Genomic DNA, 23,990 nt, shown 5'->3' with positions numbered 1-23,990 from the left:
TCAGACAGAGAGACAGAGAGAGAGTTGGTGAGTGAGGGGGAGGACATATTGGCACAGCAGAGGGGTGAAATGCCAACACGCTGCAGAGGGGAGGCTGAGGAAGGCCATTGGACAAATGTCAATGTGGCTTATTCATGATAAGATTCTGTTTTTAACTATTTGATTGTGATCTCAGGTTTGAGGTATAGACTGGTAGTCGAGCGAATCCTTACGTCAAATCCATTCACATTTTGCTCTGCTTTTCATCAATTTTGATCAAGTTTTAGTTTGTTTTTACTTGGATGTCTCAGTGGAGGGCATTAATACATTTACACACTTTTAAAAGCCACTTTAAAAGGGGGGGAATACAGATTGGTAACCCTTCAACAGGAGGGTAAGAAGCCTCCAACTCTCAGACCATCCTCAATAATCAGCTGTTAAATTTGCCCAACATCCCCTGTGGCCTATGCCTGCCACCTAGCGGCCCCCCAAAACCAATCATCCCCCGTTTGGAGCCTCGCACAGGTGCAGTAAAAAGATGTGAGGGGCACAATCTCCATGCAGCACAGTGGCTGTCATGTGGCTAGCTGACACGACAGCTCACATCCAGTTCAATTCTTACCGGTTCTACTGGCTGAGGAGATTAAATAACACGACCAATAATGACATTTACCGGCTATGACAAGTGGTCGGTTGAACACTCTCCATCTAACAATCATAATCATAAACAGATGGCGAGCAGCTGCTGGGTAACATCCAGGTGTCTACTTGTCGCCGCTGTCCCGTCCCCGCAGCTATTACAATGTAACCACTCCTGACTGCACGGCGCACACGTGTTAACGCATAAGCCACGCCCCCATTCGACGTTACAGCCAATCAGCGGGCGGCATGATGAAGCGGCCGAATCCTCTCAGCCAATCACAGCGCTCCTTGTTGGGGAGACGCTCGCATTCTCATATGTTGAGGCCCTTGTGCTGTCAGCAGGGAGGAAGGTATGGATACATTCTTGTCGCACCGGCTTCTTGAAGTACTTGTTAAAGTTTCGGTTCGGCTTCGCCTCGAAACAGACCACGAGCCGAACCCGCTAAAGCTCGTTTAGTTTTTAAAGAATATCTGTTGTTGTTTGTTGACATTAAATTCTTCTTGTAGCCCGTAGCACTCATTTTATGCGTTTATTTCCCCTGTATATGTTAAGGATACTGTTGTCAGTTCTTGGTTTGTTTTTGGGGGTTTTTTTTAGGTTGTTTGAGTGTTGCTGTGTAAAGGAGAGGTCCAGGTTTTAGGTTGGGGTCGTCTGGCTGGGTCGTATTTTAGCTGACATCCAGCTGAATAGGGCGAAACCACCAGACAGCCTGTGTGAATAGCTGTATTGTGGGCGCTGGCTGGTGTCTGTGTGTGACCAGGTTCAAACCTATAGGCCTCTTCCACACACAGAGTCTTGGTTAGTCTGTGTTGTCTATTTTTTTTTTTCTACAATACTGGTCTGTCAGGGAGGGTCTTCATCATAGCTGTGTTCAGGCTGACACGGTGTGTTGCCGTGCTGAGGAGTAAATTACCGGTGACAGCGAGCTGTCCTGTTGTTTATGGTCGCGCCTTGCTGTCAGCCCGCAGTGCCAAAGTCTCATCATCTCTGCCGAAGATGCCGAAGATGCCGCAGACTAACAAATCCAGAAACGCCCCGACGTGTGACTCCTCAGACTCGGTCCAAGCAGGAGCCTCAGCAGAAGATGCAGCCCCAGTGTCCCGGGAGGAGAGCCGGGCTGCGGGGGACGCAGGAGGAGGAGGAGGAGGAGGAGGTGGAGGAGAGGGCAATGCTGGAGACAGCGAGATAATCAAGTCCCCCAGTGACCCCAAACAGTACAGGTAAAGCACACCTCTTCTGCACAAGTTAAATCCATATTCAAGCTTTCATGCTAGCCACTCTCCTGAGTATTTCAATTATGCATTGCACTGTTGCCCTGCATGATTTATCTCCTCTATTTTGTACTTTACTCTCAAGTTATTAATATGATTGTATGTGTCGTGCAGTGATACGCGTGTGAGAATACTATTTTCTTATATTCATGAGCGTGAAAATGACCCAGATCCACTAACCCAGATTCGAGAAGTGATATCGAGCCTCTCTTCCAGCTGGATCAGTACAGTATTATTGTAGTTTGATGGGACGATTTCATGCTATAAGCACACATCAGTGCCTCGGGCCTCTGTGGGGCACGCACAAAGAAATTTGCCGTGAAAAAGCATAGAACAAGAGAGTCTCAAAGGGGTGTGAGATGTAGTCTGCAAAAAGACATTTGATTTAACAGCCTGTTCAAAATAAGAAAAAAAAACAATGAAAGCTGTAAAACTCAATGAAACAACAAACTCTCTGTGCTGTTTCACCTTTTGACTTTACTCTCTCCAGGTACGTTGTGCTAGACAACGGGCTGCGAGCTCTGCTCATCTCAGACTACAGCGGCCCATCGGCGTCCGGAGACGAGGACTCGGACGGAGAAGATGAGGGTGAAGAGGAGGAGGAGGAGGAGGAGGATGATGAATCTGGAGGTGATTCAGAGGACGGGTCTGAGGAAGACGACGACGATGATTATGGTGTTGATGAAGAGGATGACAATGAGGGGAAAAAGAAGAAAGGAAATGCAGAGAAACAGGTACCAGGAGTGACGAGACAGTTATTATTTATGCATAAGGGTTGTCAGCACAAACTGGAAACTAAGTATATTACTGTTAAATACATACACTTTTTAACCACACCTGTACCTTTAAACTTCCATGCAAACAGGGCTCAAGCTACTTAATAATGCAGGAAATATTCTAGTTTTCTTATTGTCCAAAAACAAAACAATTAAATGACCATTGTGTAGGATTTAGTGGCCTATAGCGGTGAAGTTACTGAACAAAATGATTTAACTAATGAAAACATACCTGTGAATGTTATATTCCATTTCTGCTGGACCAAATGTTACACATTGGACCTTTTTTAATTGGTTAGTCTCAACACTTTATGATTTTCCTCTCCTGTCTGCACCCCTCAGCTCTATTTCCAATCTTACAAACTCAGTTATAAATATATAATTTCATTGTTAAGCAAGTTAATCATTCTCTAAAAACGCTGAACTCGCTGAAACGCTTAGTTTTTAGCAAACAGTACCTAAACTGGTGTAAATAGAGTCTTTTAGGGACTATTTTCAGCTGCAGATTTGGTTTGAGTACTTACAGCAGCAGGAGGGCGTGTGTAGGACTGACTCAAGATAAACCACAGTGTTCATAGTAAGGAAGGAACGTGTCACCCAGTGCAGCATTGAAGGTTCATGTCACAGAGGAATAAGCTATTGGTTTTGGTCTTTTCTTAAGAAAAGCATAAAAAATATCACCAGACTCATCTTTTTAAATGAATTGCCTGACTCAAACATGACCTGATATCCTGTGTGTGTCAGTCGGCAGCAGCACTGTGTGTTGGAGTGGGCAGCTTCAGCGACCCCAGTGACCTCCCCGGCCTCGCTCACTTTCTGGAGCACAGTGAGTATTCAACCAGAGAGGGTCGAGTCTTTTCTTTGAAGAGGAAATTTTCATCTTTGCTTGGTCAAGCGTTAATTCTCCCATAGATACTCTTTTTCTTTCTTTTTCTTTTTTATCTCTTATCAAGTCAAGTCATGCCAGTTTTATTTATATAGCCCAAAGTTACAATTTTGTACAACATAACACACCCTCTATCCTTAGACTCTTTTTGGGCAAGGAAAAACTCAGTAACCATATTTAATGCATTCCTGGAGTTATTTTGCTATTTTAAATGATTTAGTGTACCCTCTTTTCCTTAACCTGTTTTGACTTCTACTTCAATTAATAATTTCTGACATTTCCCAAAATACCCTCAGAGAGGCAACAAAGAAGGAACAGGCAAGAACTTGTTGCATTAAGGTTTTTTCAAGTCCAAAAAAAGCAGGAGTTGCTCTCTTCTCTTGAAATGCAACATATCTTCCGAATTGCATTCTGGTCTAGTGATGCAGCTGTCAGCAGAGAAATTGTTATATCTGTCTCCACTACCGATATGATTGTTGAACATTGTTCCCAAATGGTCCGTTTGAAAAGAAAGCCTTACTCATTCTTACAGACTGTCATGAGAACTATCACCAAATGTTAAAAGCAACATTAAGAGATATCTATTACAGCTTTATCTGCTATCAAATTCGATGGCAGTGCAGCAGGAAATATAATACCACACTGTGTGCTGTCCACATAAAAGAAAACCACAAATGCAAGGCGCATCACCTAGTAGCTGTTGTGAATTTCCTCTTTGTATTCCTCTTTATTTTTTGATTTACAACTGGTTTTCCTCTCTTCTCCTTCCGTTGTGTCCCAGTGGTGTTCATGGGAAGCGAGAAGTACCCCTCAGAAAACGGCTTTGATGCTTTCCTCAAGAAGCATGGTGGGAGCGACAATGCCTCCACCGACTGCGAGAGGACCATCTTCCAGTTTGACGTCCAGAGGAAAAGCTTCAAAGAAGCTCTTGACAGGTGTGGAAGGATCAGAGGTCTTTTTTTGTTTTTGGTGCAGTCGCTCTTAAGAAGTGGACTTCTTGTGAAGCAGCGGATGATTCTCAGATAAACACAAAACACAGGAATAAGCAAAGGAGAGAACAAACTCAAAAAAACATAAGGCATGTTAAAAGATGATAGCTCTTTGGACACTTTGTGGCAAGACGCGTCCTGGTCTGTATACCATGAGGGAAGCATTTTTGCCAATATCAATATCAAAATAAAGTATCTGATGAATTAGTATGGAAATGTTAACGGTGGCAAACCTGCTGAAAGTTCTGTTTATGTTTGGGTCACAGGATATGGTGTAACATTGACTCCTGATTTGTACAGACTCAGACAAACATTACAAGCTCTTATCACCATTCTGCAGTTGCGCCAGTCTGTGGTGTGTATCAGTCTACATCTGATTGTCTCTGTCTGACCTGTGTCCTTTCTCCCCGGCTGGTATGTGGCCCCTGATTATAGTCTGTCTGTGTCTGTCCTGTCATCCTCTTAGGTGGGCTCAGTTCTTCATCTGCCCCCTGATGATACGAGACGCCATTGATAGGGAAGTGGAGGCCGTTGACAGCGGTGAGTCTCGATTGCCTCTGTGCATCACTTACTTGCTGAGAAGTTATATTTTAAGTGTTTTACTTGGAGGTAAACTTTTCATCAGCCGCATTGCTGCTCATGCAGCTCTTTCGCACACCATTGATCGCAGTCTTTTCTTTTCTGCCATCTCAAGTTTTTCTGTTCCTCCTTCTGTCCTTCAGAGTACCAGCTGGCTAAGCCGTCAGACTCCCACAGGAAGGAGATGTTGTTTGGCAGTTTGGCCAAACCTGGACACCCTATGGGCAAGTTCTGCTGGGGTGAGTTGGTAAACACAACCGCTGGGACACAATACACACAGGGCCTCCTTAGGGTATGTTCAGCAATAACAAACAGGAGTGCTGAGACAGATGCCAAGTCTCCTTTTCTTGCTGATATTCCTGCATTTGTAAACCATTTTCTACAGTGTTTTTAGAGTTCTGTTGAATTGATTGCTCACTTGTGACAACACTAGGGAATGCCCAGACTCTGAAGCAGGAGCCAAAGCAGAAGAAGATCAATGTCTATAAGCGACTGCGTGCCTTCTGGAAGAAATACTACTCTGCCCACTACATGACTCTGGCTGTGCAATCAAAAGGTCAGGAAAATCTATTCCATTTATTGTACATCAAGAGTCAGTCTATTAGACTAACAGAAATGTAATTGATTTCTATAATATCATACAACAAATGAATTGGTTAATTGGAAAAACAATCTGTAGATTAATGGACAGTTAAAACAATCATTAGTCGCAGCTCTAATAAGGATTCACTTCATCCATGTTCAGCCAGCTGCGGTTAATTATTTCTGAATCAGCTCAAATTGCAATATTTCTCAAAACAAATTCAGATACAAAATATCTAACATTTTTTCAGGGTTTCACAAATATTGCACAGCTAATTAACTGTAAAATGATGACTAGTGTTGACATTTCTGCTGAGAAGAGTCATCCTTATGAAACAGCTGTTGCATTCTGTATTCCTGATGAAACCTCCAGTGTTACTTAACTTCTTCAACTAGAAAATCCAGTAATGGAAAGGTGTTATGAGGATTTCTGGATCCATTAAAAACTAAGTTTATATAGTACCAGCAGTTCACCTGGAAAATTACGAGATTTAACTACTAATAAGGAAATAGGAAGACTGATAAAGTTGTCTCTTGACATGAGATTTAACTATGATCATCCCCATTTTAATGGAAATGCAACTTTAAAATGAATTTATTGGGGTTACGTCAAGGTAAACACAATGTTGACATATTATCACCTTATGAATTCAACATGGCGGCCTCCGTAGAAGAGGACCCGCTCCCTCTGTAGATAAAAACATCTTATTTTAAGATAACGGAAACACACTAATTTATTATTACTATTATACTATATTCTATTTCTGCCAATGGATCATTCTAAATGTTACACACTGCATCCAGATTTTTTAAGATTTCAGTCCTGGTTGATTTTGTGAAACTTGAGGTAATGGCGAGTGCGTTTCAATAGCACATCCAATTGACACAAGTAGGTAGAAAAACTCACCTTGAGCAGCTTCTTCTTCCATTTACAGCATAGCCGAACAAACAGGGCAGAAAAGTTTCACTGCGTCACATTATTTTATTAAAGAATAAATTCAATAACTGGCCTTTTTCCATCATGCTGTGAGCATTCAATTACGATCTGATCTCGTGCTGCGCGCGGGGCAGGAGTGTTTTTCTTCAAGCAAAGAATGTTTGCACAAAGAAGAGTGTGTATGTGTCGATAACTTGACCTTATGTGACAAGGATCCGAACTTTATGTTGATACTATTGATACTGTTGGTATCGATACACGTACTGTAGGAGAGTGCTCAGTAAACAGACAGGTGTTTATCAATGAGATGAAATTATGAATAGTTACATTTAAAAATATGCAAGCATCTTTTTCTGTGTGTAATTTGAATCCTTGATGGGAAAGAGGGCCCCTGTTAGAATGAACCTATAATATAGACTTACAGAATGTTATGTAATGCATTGAATGGTTATTGCAGAAAAATGCTGACCATAAAACATGAAACAAGCTTATATGCTCAGGCTGACACTAAACCCAGAATTATGAGTTTTCAGCCAGAATTACTGAGACGCACTCAAACTCTAATTTATCCTCCTTCACTCGGTCTGTCCTTTAGAGAAGCTGGACACTCTGGAGGAGTGGGTGAGAGAGATCTTCAGCAAGGTGCCTAACAAGTGAGTATTGGAGAAGTGGCTCTCAGTCACTGTGATGAGGTGCGTGTGATATAGATTCTGAATATCCTTTCAGACTTTGCTCAAATGTAAATGTCAAGCCTCCCTCCGTCTCTTTCTCAGCTCTTTTTACCTCTCTTCATCTCAGAGTTTTTTTTTTTATTTTATTTAACATCATACACCTAAAAGACATAATTCCCCTCTAAAGTAGAGGTGAATAAGTGTTTCTTTTAGAGAACTACACTTCTGTTTGCTTTAAGAGTCACTGCGGCAGAGTATCAACATTCATATCACTATGATGTGAAAACCACATAACCTCCAGTTTTGAATGCTTTCATTTAAATTCAAGGACTACATGATCCTGTATTGGTTGATCAAATTTCTCTCATTCCTTTAGATTTACTATTTAATTTTCATCAAGCTAAAAACATATGAAAAGTTGATATTTTAGAGTAACGCCTGGCAGAAACAAGGTGATATTTTTCAATTATCTCCTTTATAAAAGTCAGCACAATTACATTACAACTTACTGCTGTTATGAAAAAAGCAGTCTGGTTTATTTAAGACGATACTGTGGTTGTTTAATGGATACAGTATCATTTTTTCTTCTGGTAATTCTGTTTTTGTGCCTACAGTGATCTTCCCAAGGCAGATTTCTCTGATATGCTGGATCCCTTTGACACACCAGCCTTTAACAAGCTCTACAGAGGTACTGATCAATCCTACTGCGCATCTCTGAATACTGAACACATCCGATACACTCTGGTTCTGTAGAGCAGCAGTTCCCAACCTCGGAATAAATCTGAGGGGTCAGGAGATTGTTTTAAAGGATAGTAAAGCAGAATTTATTTTTACTTTTGCAGACCTCCTTCTAATCTTTTCACAACTTTGTTCTTATGCATTCCTACAATTTTACCTCTTCTGGCCTATATAAAGCATTCAAATAGAGTAATCTGAGATAAACAATTTTTTCTTGGTTGAACTTGAACTTACAACGTGTGAACATATGCAAACTACTGAGATGAGTCTAAAAGCTTTGGTCTATTGGATCACAAGCCAAAAAGATTTAGAAAAAACAAAGCCAGCAGTGATAAGCAGAAGTTGAGTTATTTTTCTATCATGCTGTTTCTCTGACCTTGTGTCTGTGTGTTTGCAGTCGTCCCTGTTGGGAAGGTTCATGCTCTGAATATCACTTGGGCCCTCCCTCCTCAGGAGAAATACTACAGGTGAGCTACATACAGTAGATATACATTAAATGGTACAGCACACATAAATGCAGAATGATATATAACAGACCATGCTGTCCCCTGACTTTGAAGAAATTGCATCCAATATGTTTGTTTCTCTTTTTCCCATTTCCCTGTCTTCTTTCCCCACAGTGGTGCCTCTTCATATAAACATAGAATTAGACCAGCCAGAAGATACCATGCTTTCCCCCTGATTGTAGAGGGATTGCGTTAATGTTTTTTGTTTCTCCTTTTCATGTTCTTCCCTCCTCTTTTCAGAGTGAAGCCTCTCCACTACATCTCTTGGCTGATTGGCCACGAAGGCACAGGAAGCATCCTTTCAGTGCTCAGGAAGAAGTGAGTGTTATTGCCTGTGTCTGTTTGTTTTTCTGATTTGAGGGGCACTCCAAAACCCAATTAAAAGGTCTTCAATTTGCAGGGTATACATGAGCTTTTTCAAGCTCTGAGCGAGCCCTGAGTGTTGGTGCCCAATCTTCAATATATACACTTTGCCAGCCCACTTGACGATGTGATTCATACATTCTCATCCCTGGATGTGGCTGTACAAGAGCATTTTAGCCTCTTGTTGCTAAGTGGCAAAGTGATTCGCCAAACCCTCTGTAGTCCCATAGTACCAAGAGCTCATCCAATAGTTCCAATAGTCAGCACCACTTGGAGCATTTGATAGAATATGCCTGTTTACTGTGTGTGCTGTTTCAATTGTTGATAAATGACAACAGTGAAATTTGAGTGTACTCCGTCTCAATTCCCAGTCGAAACAAACTGCTGAGGCAGTAGAGAGTTTGTTTTTATTGAGTTCAGACAATCACGACCTCGAGGGCTTGAGAGGCTGGTTTGAAATTGGGCCATTGTTCCCCTTCAGTGAAATTGGGGGATGTTACTGTTTTGAATAGTAGTGATCAGATGCCTTAAAGTTTAAAGGCCCATACCAGCATTTATGCAGGTTTTAGGGCATTTACTATACAACAGAATAAAGATGTTGATCTACATCACTGCAGGCTGTTTATAAAAAGTACACAGTACTTTATTTCATGCATTTTTTTCCCACCACTGGTTCCAGTTCATTTCCGTGCAGTAGGAAAACTTTCAGAGATTTAAAACTCGCTTGGTGTCATCCATCACAGTCCGCATCATTTCTACTTGTTTGGTAATGCAGTGCAGACTTTTGAAACCAACCTTTGCCTTTCAGTGCATCATAATACCGCTAGAACATTTCTTCATGCAGATAAAAGAAGACATGATGTTTCGCTGTGATGGATTACCTAGCTCAAGAAAGTTTCAAATCTCTGCAAGTTGTTTTTCATTTTTAAATGAATGAAAAGCTGCACACAAGGCAGGACACATAACCGAGTGATACATGTTATTTCTTTATTCTGCCGTTTTTAAAGCTGTGCTCACTGCCTCAAAGGGACCACAACGCTTTGTCTGCAATCAAGAAACATGAAGTGACATATTACCTACTTACTGCCTTGCACATATTTCAACACTTAGTGTGTGTGTGTGTGTGTGTGTGTGTCTGCAGGTGCTGGGCTCTGGCTTTGTTTGGAGGAAACAGTGAAACTGGCTTTGACCAAAACACCACATATTCTATCTTCTCCATCTCTATCACCCTCACTGATGAAGGCTTCCAAAACTTCTACCAGGTAAAGAAGAGCCATCACGTTTTACTCGTCTTCTCTTTATCATTCTTTGGCGCTCTGCAGACATGGAAAGACTGTGACTCTGGCCTCAGCAGAGAAAATCAGGCAAAAAGGAACAGCGATTTACATGTTGATCTTGATCATCCAAATCATTTGTTGTCAGATCTTAGAGAATGTATTGTGCAGATAGTGAATGTTGACATACTTTAGTCTCTGTTCAGCAGAGACTGGCAGCAGTGTAAGTTAGAGGTACCCTGTTGGCTGGCTTCTGGGCCTTGTGTTCAAACAGCTAATTTCAAGGAAGTGTGTTATCAGTTGCTATGACAATGCTTGGCAGTCGGCGATCAGGAGGACTATCTAATCTGAAGTGCTTCATGGAAAAATGTTTCAAGTCAACAAACTTGCATTGATAACTGCTGTATAAATGCTGCAACAGCCTTGAGGATGTTGTTTACTGTGATCAAGGCTACTTCATCACCCTCTCTTTCATTCAGAGAAGATGAACTAGGAGTTGTTTTGGCACTAGTTTAGTGACTTGGAGTGCAAGGCACAAAACGCAGTCAAGTGTGGCATGCACAGTACGCCAAGGAAGTGGCATACTTTTATTATTTTGTTAGGTGGAGATTTGTGGCATTGCTGAGGCTCACGTGGGAACATTAAAATACACACTGTCCAAAGTAATGTGATGAATGTGGCAGGCGAGGTAATATAACAATATGGGAACCTTTTTTTTATGTGGCTTTGATATTTTTTTCTCCTACTGGATGAGGACATATTTGCTTCTTTGTTGCTGGAAGTTATTTGTCAATATTAATAAAGATATTGCTATGGGAAAGAAAGTACACAAAATACCATAAACATAAAAGATACGATAAAAAACGAAAAATACCTTAAAGGAAAAGTTTGAAGATTTTATTAATTACTTTATATTTTTTGTATTTGTAAAGCTTTTAGCATTTTAAAAAGGTTGACACTTCTTGCCAAGAGTTAAATGAGAAGATTTATACCACTCTCATGTCTGTACAAAGTTGTCTATACTCTGTGACATGCACTTATTGCACTCATAGCAATTATTATGTCATACTGCTCTTCCTGTATTCTCCTCTGACAAACAGATTGGTCGGGCCTGAGGACGCTGTTGTTCACAGTTAATAATTATTACTCTTTATTCACAAAGGCGGAGGTGACATTTTCATTTACATGTTTGAATCTCTCAAGGGGGCGAGAAAAGACACACATTAATTCCTGTTTAGTATTTAAATGAAGACACCTTTTTCAAATGATTGTCATAGCTTGTTCTAATGACTGTAATCAACAAACACAGTCAACAAGATTGGCAGCCTGCATTAATGTAATTGTTATGGTTTATAAACCTTAACAGTACGTTTCACCCTAAACCCCATCATTAATGTTGAAAAAGAGGCATTTTACAGTAATTTTACCAGCAAAATGAAGGTGGTACTGTTCCATTAAAGCTAAAGGACATTTAATTTATGTGTGTCTGTGTTCTTTCACAGGTTACTCACCTGGTGTTCCAGTACCTGAAGATGCTGCAGACCCTTGGACCACAGAAAAGGCACTGCCAGTCACACACACAAACACAACAATGATGTACAAAAAAAAAAACCTATGTTTTTTTTTTTTTTTTATTCAAACAGAGCTTCTATATTCTGTCTGGCTAAATTGTAGAGGTAGTTAATACTGAATTATTCTAGGTATTGACATATTAATGTGCTTTGGTTGTTTGTTTGTTGATTTATATATTTATAGCTTCATTATTTTTGTTTTTGTTATATTCCCTTATTCGTGTTAAGGAGTGTAGATGTTGTGACATCTGGGCGTCTGCCTGGGATAAGTAAAGGTAATATTTCAGTCTGTTTGTTCATGCCTTCAGAATATATGAGGAGATTCAGAAGATTGAAGCGAACGAGTTTCACTACCAGGAGCAAGTAAGAATCCAAATATTCATGTGCTGCTGCATTAGATGCGATTGAATACTGGGTTTTTAATGAGTGCGAATGATTCCGTCTTTGTCAGATTGACCCTATAGAGTACGTTGAGGACATCTGCGAGAACATGCAGCTGTTCCCTAAAGACGACTTCCTGACAGGAGATCAGCTGATGTTTGAGTTCAACCCAGAAGTAAGTAGTTCAGTAGTTCTGGGAGTGAACCAGTTCAGTGTTTTATTCTAAAATCCTATATTTCCTTTTTTTAGATAAAGATGTTAATGAAACGGGTCACCCAAAAGTGGGAAAAATATAGACATTTTCTATGTATGATATGTGAAGGATTTTATATCTAACACCTTTTTATATGCCAGAAATATATTTGCTAGAGTTGCTGGTGCAGTCTTTGATTGGCGGATATTATTGTGCATCAAACGTTACAGTCTAATTGTGGCTTTGCATATTTTCTGTGATGACAGTAACTTCTGTTCAGTTTAGCTGCCTCTTATTTTGAGTGACAGCTGAAATTGTTGTCACATAAACAAGTAATTTAGAACAAAGAAAAAAAACAACAACTCTCTTCTCTTTGCAGAAAAGTTGACTTTTGTGTGTGTGTGTGTGTGTGTGTGTGTGTGTGTGTGTGTGTGTGTGTGTGTGTGTGTGTGTAGGTGATCAGTGCAGCTTTGTCCCTCCTCACCCCTGAGAAAGCCAACCTGATGCTGTTGTCACCAGAACATGAGGGCCAGTGTCCCCTCAGGGAGAAGTGGTTTGGCACACAATACAGTATTGAGGGTGCGTTTCTGTGTGTGTGTGTTTGTGTGCTGTCAGTGTAACAGCTCCTTCCTGCAATGTAGGCATTCAGTGAATACATTGTCTTTTTTTCCCCTTGTGTGGTGATATTCAGCCTGATATAATGCAGGCAGCCAGCCGTAGAAATGACAGCATTTATCTCTGTCTTTTTAGATGGTGAACAATAGTGTTGAAACAGTATTTAAATACAAAAAATATATATATTTCATTCTGTTGTAATAATCTGTCAATTCGAAAACATGAATCTGCAAATACTTTTTTTGTTTTATAATAGTTTGTTTTCCTTTCACACAGACATCGAGCAGGAGTGGAAGGAGCGGTGGACAGGAAACCTGGAGCTGAGTGGTGACCTCCACCTTCCTGCTGAAAACAAGTTCATCGGTGGGTGAATGAACTCGCACTTTGTTTTGCACTGTGGGCAAAAAAGTGCTGCAAGTATCTGAAATGTGTCCAATAAGATGGCCGTGAGCGAGACTTGCTCCAGCAGTTTGTACTTTTGCTCTCCATTCATCTGTCCAACAAATACAGTAATCAGATATATTGACCAGTGTTGGAAGAACAGTGTTTTTTAGTCAATGCATTCTGTCATCTGTAACACTCCCTTCTTTGTCACTGATCTAATGGAAGTGTTATAATTTTAGCTCAAATATCTTAATTCAATGCATGGTTTATTTCTCTAGAAGAGGAGGAGTGATTTCAATATTATATATCCTGGTCTGTGGTTTTAATCCCGTCCAGGTCACACACCCACCCCAGTAGTAATTACAGCCCCAGTTACTTGCTGCTTTTCAGTGAATTCCCTGATGCTTCTGTCACTAGGGAAACAGTATCTAGAGAAACGGTTTGCATTGTTTCCTTAGCTCATTTCACAGTTTGACAATAAAGGATTTTGCTAACCTGACAGATCACCTGTTAACATCGGCCAACTCATTCAGTGAAAGAAACAGTAGTAGGTGATTTTGTCTTTGCTCATCTACAGCTGAACTGATTTCATTTGTATAAGTGCTTTTCTTATTGTAAAAGTGTTACCTAATCAACATTCAGAAACATTTAAAACTGTCTGTATTAAAAATTACAGGTATATATTACTACATAGGTACCCCACCGATTTAGCATTGCACTTCTAATATTAACAGCATCAGACTTGCAAAGTCCACACTTCTCATTTTCAAACTCGTAGTCTAGACACATTTTTTTTCTTTTCCCAGTTCGTTTTAGTTGAATGTCGATATTCCTCTGAGTTAATTGGAGGGTTATTCAGATCACCTGTTTTAAAGTCCCAACAGGGGGACCTGTGGGGTCTTTCTCCTATATAATAATGGAGAGCAGCATTACCCTCATGGCCAATCAGGGTGTGACAATTGGCCTTTCTTTGGGGCTTAAGAGAGGTGGGAAATTGGCACACCAATTTCATTCTAATCCTCCCCAGACTTATTGTAGACTTAATTTATTTATATGGTCTGTGTCGGCCTTTGAAGAGGTATTTGTTTATTATTATTAAGCTTTTTTTCCTTTGTGAAGATGCTTGTGAGATTCATTTATCCAAGTAAATAGTTTTTGCATTTTTATGCGGTTGGGGAACTTGTTTTAAGGCACCATCCCGATCAGCTTAAATCTGGAAATCAGTGTAGTCTTCTGCCCCAACTGACTCTGTCTCAAGTGACATCACTTGAGACAGTTTATCAGATTTTATGCATCTTCCTCTGAAGCCACAAATGGCACATATGCAGTAGCACCTATAAATAGATTTTGATGCGTAAAGTCAGTGCACTCATGCTTTAGAAATAATTACCAGCCCACAGATGATGTAAGTGACATTCATGGTTTCTAGCAGCATACTCTGTCATTACCTTTCACAGAACCAGCTCCTGTAATATGCCGGTGGCTAAAATGTCGTCTAGAAAAACAATTGCTATCATATTGATAGCCCTAAATCCTTCACCATATTACATAAATCCAGTTACCTTTGCAGATTGCACTGATTGGAGTACATTAAAGAAAGGTCAAGATTTTAACTCAAACGTGGCAAACAAGGCTCCTCTGGTCCGAACTTTAAGGGCTGATGCATTTTGGGATTTCTTCTCTGTTTATAAATTTTGGAAAGCTACAGCACCACATTGCCGATTCTGAGAAACTGTGGAGAGACGATGCGTCTTTACTTATTGGCCCAAGGGTTACTGAATCATTTATTGGGGGGGCGACATCTTTTACAGTTTTGACAACTACCTGCATGTTTATCCCAAACTGGACATATTGAATTGTTGAAACTCACACATTATTTATGAGATTGTACCGACCAGAATTATGATGTCTTATTGTTTATGTGCATTTGCTCAGCCACTGACTTCACCCTGAAGCCCTCTGACTGCCCAGACACCGAGTTCCCTGTCCGGATAGCCGACAGCGACAGGGGCTGCCTGTGGTACAAGAAGGACAACAAATTCAAAATCCCTAAAGGTAAAATGTGTGTGTGGGTGTGTGTGTGTACTGTGTGATTCATTTAGCATGCAAGATGTTTCTATAAAGACTTTTAATATCATTAGGGAGGTGTTGACACTCATTTGTCCTTCTTCCTGCTGCAGCCTACATCAGATTCCACGTAATCTCTCCTGTAATCCAGCAGTCTGCTAAGAAGTGAGTTCAGGCTCAGATATGACCTTATGAAAACTTGTTTGTTTTTTGATGCAACACTGATTAACATCTCTTTCTTTTCCTCCCTCCTCTTTTTTTTATTTGTTCTCTCTCTCCTTGTTCCTACAATCCAATTTCCTTGTCCTTTTCATCACTTCAATCCTCTACTTCCCTTTTCTGTCCTTCCCTCCTTCCATTTCCTCTTTTATCCATTCCCTTTCCTTCCTCACTCTTGCTCTTATTTCTTGCCTTCTCCTTCCTTTTTTATCTTGCCTGTCTCTTTCACCGCCTTGAATATTAATATTTCTCCCTCTCGTCCTTCTCACCACCTCTCCTCAACTTCTCCCTCCCTATCTTTATTTCACTTTCCTCCCTTATTTTTTTGTTCCCTTCCCCTTCAGTGTGGTCATGTTTGACCTGCTGGTCAACATCCTAGGCCACAACCTTGCAGGGCCAGCCTATGAGGCTGAGGTGGCCCAGCTGGAGTATAAACTGGTAGCCGGTGAACACGGCCTGGTCATCAAGGTCAAAGGATTTAACCACAAACTGCCTGTGAGTGAATGTGTCGGATACGGTTACGTGCATAAAACCACACTGATTATTAAATGGTATTTCTCAAAATACAGTACATATCCTTAATGTGCACCACAGAACCGTATATGTATAAGATAAAGCCTATTAATGTATAGACTTTTCTCCCTGTGCTATTATATATACGATATGTATAGAAATAATATAGTAATGTAATAACTAACTAACATAATAATGTCATATATAAATGTTTTTAGATAGCTAAAATAACTATTTGGTACAACTTTCTAATAAGGCATACTTTATCTTAGCCTATAAGTGTTAAATAACATATTTATTAATGGTAATAAATCATTAATTAAAGCTTCATAGCATCTTAATAGACCCTTTCCCTTGATAGGAAATACTGTATGTTTTGGGTGGAGGATATGCACCTCATCTGGTATTTAGTTCCTAAAATGTCAAACTATTCCTTTCATAAAAGATTGATATACAACTGCTCTTGCTACTTTCAACCACTTTTAAACAATCGGTATAAAAATTGACAAACTACATGGACATAAAGTCATGAAGCATATGCTCATATTTAATCTAGACATAAACCCACACAGATGTGTGCATTGTCTTCATGCAATGATAATAATGGTGATTCTGTCTGTTTATCTGTCTGTCACTCCTCATCTCTCTTTAGCTGCTGTTCCACGTGATCATTGACCACCTGGCTGATTTTGCCGCCTCCCCTGATGTCTTCAGCATGTTTGCAGAGCAGCTCAAGAAAACCTACTTCAACATCCTCATTAAACCTGAGAAACTCGGCAAGTGAGTTGTTTACCCTCTGTCTTTTCTTTTCTCTGACATTTCCATCTTACTCTGTGACTCATCTTCAAGTTTATGATGCCTTCTAGTGGTGATATTGTGTGACAGCCCTAAATGGAAAAACCTGCTCTTGTTGCCCTCTTTTTTTCCCCCTCTTTCCACCTTCTGCTCTTTCTCAGGGATGTGCGTTTGCTGATCCTGGAGCACTCTCGCTGGTCCATGGTGGAGAAGTATCAGGCTCTGACAGCAGGTCTGAACATCAATGAGCTGATGGAGTTCAGCCAGAGTTTCAGGGCCGAGCTGTACGCTGAGGGACTGGTTCAGGGCAACTTCAGCAGCGCTGTGAGTGGACAGGCAGTAGACAGACAAGTGGCTTGATTAACAATAAAAAATTAGCTGATTAGCTAATGAATCTGTTAATGTTCATTTCTGTGCTTGCATCCACTGATTCGGAGTGTACTTGACATGTTTTTTCTGATTTCCTCCCGTCACTCTCTGTCTCTCTTATCTCTACCTGTTCATTATACTTTATTGTATTTTCTCCACAGGAGTCAAAACTGTTCCTGCAGTATGTGACAGAGTAAGTCAGCTATTACACTGAATGCACTCTCTAATGAGAACACCAATACTATACAATCAAATGGATTTGTTTGCCGCCATACACAATAATTAGCATTTGCTTCAGTTGTTCAATCCATGATTCCCCTTTAACCTTCTTCTCGTGTGCTTTTTCTTTTATTCCCTTCTTTCAAACTTTTCTGTCTTCCTCTCCTCCTCACCTCCTGACCTATTTTGTTCTCTCTTCTCTTTCCTTCCTTCCACCCTGTCCTCTTTTTTTTTTCCCCGTGGCAGAAAGTTGCAGTTCTCCAAGCTGCCAGCAGAGGTGCCAGTGATGTTCAGAGTAGTTGAGCTTCCACTGAAGCAGCACATCTGTAAGGTCAAATCACTCAATAAGGGAGACGCCAACTCCGAGGTCACTGTTTACTACCAGGTACGACTACATCTGCAGTACATCTTTCTACATTCCAATTTACAAACACGATTTCAATTCCATTTTTCTCTCCCTTTGTTTTTATCTAGTCTGGCCCCAAAGCCTTGAGGGAACACACACTGATGGAGCTGTTGGTGGTGAGTGCTGAAGAATTGTGTTTACTTTTCTGCATTCACTGTGTCAGTCCTCCATGCTTGATTGAGTTGTTGTTGTTGTTTTCTTTCAGATGCACATGGAGGAACCGTGCTTTGACTTCCTCCGGACCAAAGAAACTCTGGGGTAAGAGTAGTTATCTTTCCAATAACATTTTTTTCTTTTTAAGACTTTTGAGGTAAAATAAAATATGAATCAGTGTAGGTTTCCATCAAACTTTAAATAGAAAACTTTTCAAATTCAACTTTTACTATATTTCCCAAAGTATTAACTGTAATTTATTTACTTTGTTTGTTTCTTTTGTCTCTTTAAAAAGTAATAAATAAATAAATATCCCCTTTTCTATGTTTTAAATGTTCTTATTTATTGAGTCATTTGATGTGAATTGTCATCTTTATTGCATCTTTTGTATGAATAAATGCTATATAAATAGATTATTTATAGTTAACTAACTTTATGCATGTATATACAAGACAACATAACTAATATAGTAACAGTAACCCATGTCCCATTTGCCCCCTTTTAAAACCCTTTTTTACAATTTTGTACTGTACTCAAGTTATTTTATGTGCAACTTATATGTGGATTGAAATGAGCTGTTTCTGTCTACAATCCTCTGTCTTGGTCTTTATTGTGGATTATTATTATTATACTTTCCAGAAGAACAAGCAAGAGCTCTTCTTGTTTAGAAACTGGAGGATTTTTGTTGGGCATGTCGTGAAATTTGCAAGCTTATGATAATTAATCCTGTACTTAACTTCTTAAGTTACATTGGAACAATGTGTTTCACATTTATCCACAGTTCAAACAGTCTGTTCTGTTAGCTGCTCTATGATTGAATATCAAACTAGTTTTATTATAGAGTTCAAAGTAGAGAAAGTCAGGCCAGGTGGGACATTAACGTTGGGCAAAATTTATGCATTTTCTCATGTAGTTCTTTTGATCTGTCTCTGTTTATCAACTCTTTATCTTTTTTATCTTTTTCCCCCTCCGCAGGTACCATGTCTACCCCACCTGCAGAAACACCTCAGGCGTTCTGGGTTTCTCCGTCACCGTGGAAACACAGGCCACCAAGTTCAAGTGAGTCTGCAACACAATCGTAACCTTTCATCCGCCCAAAAGCAAGATACGATTTATCTCAACCGCTTTTCCAAAAGTAAGGTATAATTTATCTTACTGTTCACCCAAACCCAAGCTACAATTTATCTATCCTGCCCTGGAAAAATAGCGAGAGGAACTGATAAATGACTAAAAGAATCAAATAAACCCTATAGCCTATAATATATCTTTCACCTCTCATGGACTTTTCTCTCTCAGTACGGAGCTGGTGGAGTTAAAGATTGAAGAGTTCTTGGCTTCATTTGGGGAGAAGCTCAATTCGCTGACTGAGGAGGCCTTTAATACTCAGGTCTGTGTCTGTGTGTGTATTATTTTGTGTATTTGTGAGTTTCCTATTCTTATGAAAAACCAGAAATGTTACAGCAAAGGCTACAACAACCCAAAAGTTGTAGAAATGTCAAAAGTTGCTCTTCAGATATTTAATACTAGGATTAATAACACATTTCCTAGCCCTAAAAAACCCAGCCGCACATTCAGATCTGCTCTTGCACTTCAAATGCTAAAATACTGTGTGGTAGTCAGAACAGTGTGTAGAAACCTTCTGTACTAAATGTGTGTGCTTTGTACAGGTGATTGCTTTAGTGAAGCTGAAAGAGTGTGAGGACACACACCTCGGGGAGGAGGTGGACAGGAACTGGGCCGAGGTGGTTACACAGCAGTATGTGTTTGACAGGCTCAACAGAGAGGTGAGGCTAACACACACACACACACACACACACACACACACACACACACACACACACACACACACACACACACACACACATATATCCTCTTTGTGCTTTTGGGGTATTTACTCTTAAGTCATTCCAACAGAAACCTTTACTCATCATTAATGTTTGTTTCTATTAGATTACTACTGCATCCCATACAAAACAAACTTAAATCCGGTTTCCAAGTGCTGTACAAATACATATTGTACATACAACCTTGACAACATTTCACTCCTAATGTTGCCAAATGTTAAATTAAGTATGTTAAGTCATTGTTAATTGAATTCTGTTCACTAGGGGGTAAAAGAGCTTGAAAACAAGCTAACATAAACACAGCACTGACATATTCTCATGTTTTAAATATGTAATTTACACACATGCAGTAGACATAAGGCAACATTGCCATCCCACCTTATGGATATAAGTCTAATATGAACTCTGCTTTTTAGCTTTGTTTTGTTCTCCACCAACTTCTGAGGGAAATATCTTAAATGCTCGACTTTGTCCACCAGCAAGAAACTTTGTCTAACATCTGCTGCGTCACAGTGGGTTTATCTGCTACTGCAAAAAGGATTGATAAGAGTGATGAGATTGAACCAGTAAATGAGCCATAAAACCAAAAACAATAGGCTGAAAAGTTGGGTAATTAATCTCTGCGGTTACAACACTTTCTCCTCCTTTCACACAGTTAGTTTGATTAACTGTTAACTGTTGTATATTATATTGCTGTTTTAAGCTTTTAGGGAAGGACACCTGTTATTCAGCTCTCTTAGTGTTTTCTCCTTCACCATCTGTGTGTCTGTGTGTTTAGATTGAGGCTCTGAAGCAGATGACCAGGACCGAGCTGGTCTCCTGGTTCAAAGAACATAGAGGACAAAACAGCCGCAAACTCAGCGTGCATGTAAGCAATGCCCTTATATATTTGTGAGTGTGTGTTGAGGCATTTTTCTTTTGCATGTAGTAACACACTAAATGTGTCCCTGTCTCCCAAAGGTGGTAGGATTTGGTGCTGAAGAGATTGATGAGGAGGGTGGTGGTAAAAAACAAGAAGGAGTAAAGGGCAAAGAGGAGGATTCAAGTGGCTCTACCTACGGCGAGGTGTCTAAACTCACCTTCCTCACTGCCTCACCCAAGATGACGGGTTCCATAGCCATCATGGACATTCCTGCTTTCATTAAAGGCCTGCCCCTCTTCCCCTACCACAAGATACTAGAATAAACTCAGGCTGTGAGACAGGCAGATGGCTGCGCTTTGCCTCTCACTGAGCCACGTTCGGGGACTCTGCATCATTGGAGACGTAGGCACTTAACATGTGCAGGTGAAGGAAGGTTGAAACGGCTTCAGCTGCTCTCTGGACTTGGATTCTGTCTCTGGGGCCCTGATGTAGATTTTACCCACACTGTGTGCATAAGCAAAAAGCCTGGAAGTGATGATAGAGTTTTCTTTTAGCTAACTGATAATCTATTCTGCTTTCTCACACTCAATTATTTTCTATCCTCAGACACTGGGAGTGTGGGAGCACTCTATCTATTTCTCTATCCCACACTGAGTGAGAGTCTTTGAATCAAATTCTCATTTATTTGGTTCTCTGAGCTCTGCTGTTATTACTACTCCAAATCCCTGTCTTTTCCACTGTTTGTGTTGGAACCAAGATTGAGTTTTAATGCCATTTGACAACATGAATCAACTGTGAAAGCTGCGGAAATGCTGAGTCCTTTGAACTCCAGATGTGTGTATTTGAGTGATTGCAAGCTGGATTTCAAGCTCTGCTGTGCACTACTGTTATTAGCTGACCTGGATCATGTCATGGAACTGTGCAAAGAAATAAATCAATGAGTGTTGAGTGAATGAATGAAGCAATGTACTGACTACAGAAAACCGACTTAAACCTATTAAAGGACTAGTGTGGAGGATTTTGTGGCATCTAGTGGGTTTAGTTGCAGATCATAAGTTGATTGCGTCAGCCTTCACTTTCAAGAGCAAAGGAGAAGAATGAAAAAAGAATGGCTGTGAAACATGAAGAAAACACAACTGCTCATACTGTGAGCCAGCGGTTTTGTCAGTTCTGGGCTACTGTAGAAACATGGCGATTCAACATGGCGGCCTTCACGGAAGGTGACCCGCTGCGTCTGTAAATAAAAACAACTCATTCTAAGGTAACGAAAACGATTCTTATTTTAATGTTATTATACACCAATGAAAACATACCTATCTCCAATTTCTCCCGATAGAACCTCCTAAATGTTACACACTGGACCTTTTTAATTCATCTTCACAGTAAAAGTACACTAGTGAAATATTAAGACTAAAATTCAGTGTATTTAGGTTTGTTAACATTACTTTGACATTCACACTATTGATATGACAAACAACGATGTAAGAAGTGTTTGCATGCTGGGCACTCAGTATGGCGTCAGCTCTTTAATTCACACAGGTTTAATTTATGTGTAAATTATACATTACTCACAGACTCTACCTTCTCTTCCCTGAGGAAAAGGTTGTCGCAGGCGATATTGTGTTGGGCTCATGGCTGGTGACACTCAGCACTATTGAATGTAATTAAAAACTAATCCGGAGCCCAGCACAGCAGAGCGTGTTAACAGAATTGACTAATATGCCCACAGGGAAGCCTCGTACTGTAGCAACGTCTTCACCTGCAGTAGCCACACGTATGATGATAACCGTGCTACCTATATGATGGGTGGCAAAGCAGCTTTTCCAAATTAAAGGTACAAGCTTTTTGTGTACACTATATGCAGTGGTGGAATGTAACTAAGTACCTTGTACTTAATTAGAGTAGTACTTGTATTTTCTGTACAGTGAAAACCATTTATCTCCAAATTTGGTGATTTCTAAATTAGATTTTTTCTGATAAACTGAAGGATTAAGTGTCCCTTTATGGGTTGAGAATATTATCCTACTCATTAAGCTAAATAAACTATTTAAACCCCCCTTGGGATTAGCTGAAAAAGGCTTGTCACAAAGCTGAAAACATGACTTTTTAGAGATGCATGGTCCTCACAGGACACTACAAACATAACATGATACATTGCTCTAGATTACACTACCAAAGTAAAGCAGTTAAATTAGCTCAATTTTAAACCACTACAGCAATAAAATGCAACATACACTTTAATGCAGAGGTAATATTAATTACTTTTACTTTTGATACTTTAAGTAAATTTAGCCGATAATACATACTTTTATAGGTCCAGTGTGTAACATTTAGGAGGATCTATTGGCAGAAATTAAACATAATATTCATAGGTATGTTTTCATTAGTGTATCACCTTATAATCTTTGTTTTTGTTTCCTTAGAATGAGAGCTGGTCACCTTCAACAGAGTCCAACATGCTGAACCGCCATGTGAGTAGCCCAGAACGGACAAATCAAACACGTTTTTCGTGGCCACCGTAGTTTCACCTAAATGCTTGGAATGGGAGGGTGAGGTGAGGGCATTGCAATCAGCAACTACACCACTAGATGTCACTAAATCCTACACACTGGTCCTTTTTTAAAGAAGTCTGCTTCAGGGTGTCAAACCTGGAAGTAATGAAAGATGCAGTTCTTTTGTTACTGTGTGGGTATACTGTAGGGAAGTAGTGCACAGTAAAAAATACAAGAAGAGAACTGGGCTTAAAATGGGCTTTTCAGCATTAACGCAGTACAAGATTTAGAGAAACATAAGAGAAAGTCCAGCTAAAAAGAAGTAAAAAATCTACCTGTGGGATAGACGGTGGTGTTAACACTCCTTAATGATACAATGTGGAATTCACTTGACAAGTTCTGGGTATATGGTAGCAACTTGCAGTGCTGCACAGTCCCACAGAGCATTTCTTGCTGGTGACAAACACATCTAATTAGCTTTCATTTTATTGTGATCTGAGCTGTGCCTCCCTGGTTGATCAGCGGCCTTAATCTCCTCTGTGGAGAATGCAGGATATTAGGGATAGGACACCAAAACCAAAGATACTGCAGCTTTGATGGGAAAATGGATTCTGTGAATATGAACTACTACCTAGGAACAGAGACAAAGCTTCCGTCTTCATTGCACTCCCTTTACACACTGAACTCTGGGTACCACAATCCAGGAAATGCCT

The 23,990-nt window shown here is 40.0% G+C and overlaps 1 protein-coding gene across 1 annotated transcript; it reads left to right on the top strand.

The window, feature by feature from the left end:
- Window positions 1-906: 906 nt before the first annotated feature.
- On the top strand, window positions 907-21,803 carry LOC127359811 (nardilysin). The gene is made up of 32 exons (XM_051393979.1): window positions 907-971; window positions 1,584-1,842; window positions 2,384-2,627; window positions 3,414-3,495; window positions 4,337-4,490; window positions 5,011-5,084; window positions 5,267-5,362; window positions 5,557-5,679; window positions 7,238-7,295; window positions 7,928-8,001; window positions 8,449-8,518; window positions 8,798-8,875; window positions 10,062-10,182; window positions 11,697-11,755; window positions 12,074-12,128; window positions 12,217-12,321; window positions 12,795-12,918; window positions 13,231-13,317; window positions 15,274-15,393; window positions 15,519-15,570; window positions 15,969-16,119; window positions 16,790-16,917; window positions 17,094-17,256; window positions 17,463-17,494; window positions 17,767-17,905; window positions 17,995-18,042; window positions 18,132-18,184; window positions 19,055-19,138; window positions 19,376-19,466; window positions 19,747-19,863; window positions 20,702-20,791; window positions 20,884-21,803. Exons 2-32 carry the CDS (start codon window positions 1,619-1,621, stop codon window positions 21,106-21,108), a joined length of 3,321 nt encoding a protein of 1,106 aa, XP_051249939.1. The 5' UTR covers window positions 907-971; window positions 1,584-1,618; the 3' UTR covers window positions 21,109-21,803.
- Window positions 21,804-23,990: the final 2,187 nt, after the last annotated feature.

The sequence above is a fragment of the Dicentrarchus labrax genome, unplaced genomic scaffold, assembly GCF_905237075.1.
Source record: "Dicentrarchus labrax unplaced genomic scaffold, dlabrax2021, whole genome shotgun sequence".
Classification (NCBI taxonomy): Eukaryota; Metazoa; Chordata; class Actinopteri; family Moronidae; genus Dicentrarchus; species Dicentrarchus labrax.
This window is presented reverse-complemented; position numbering and strand designations above follow the sequence as displayed.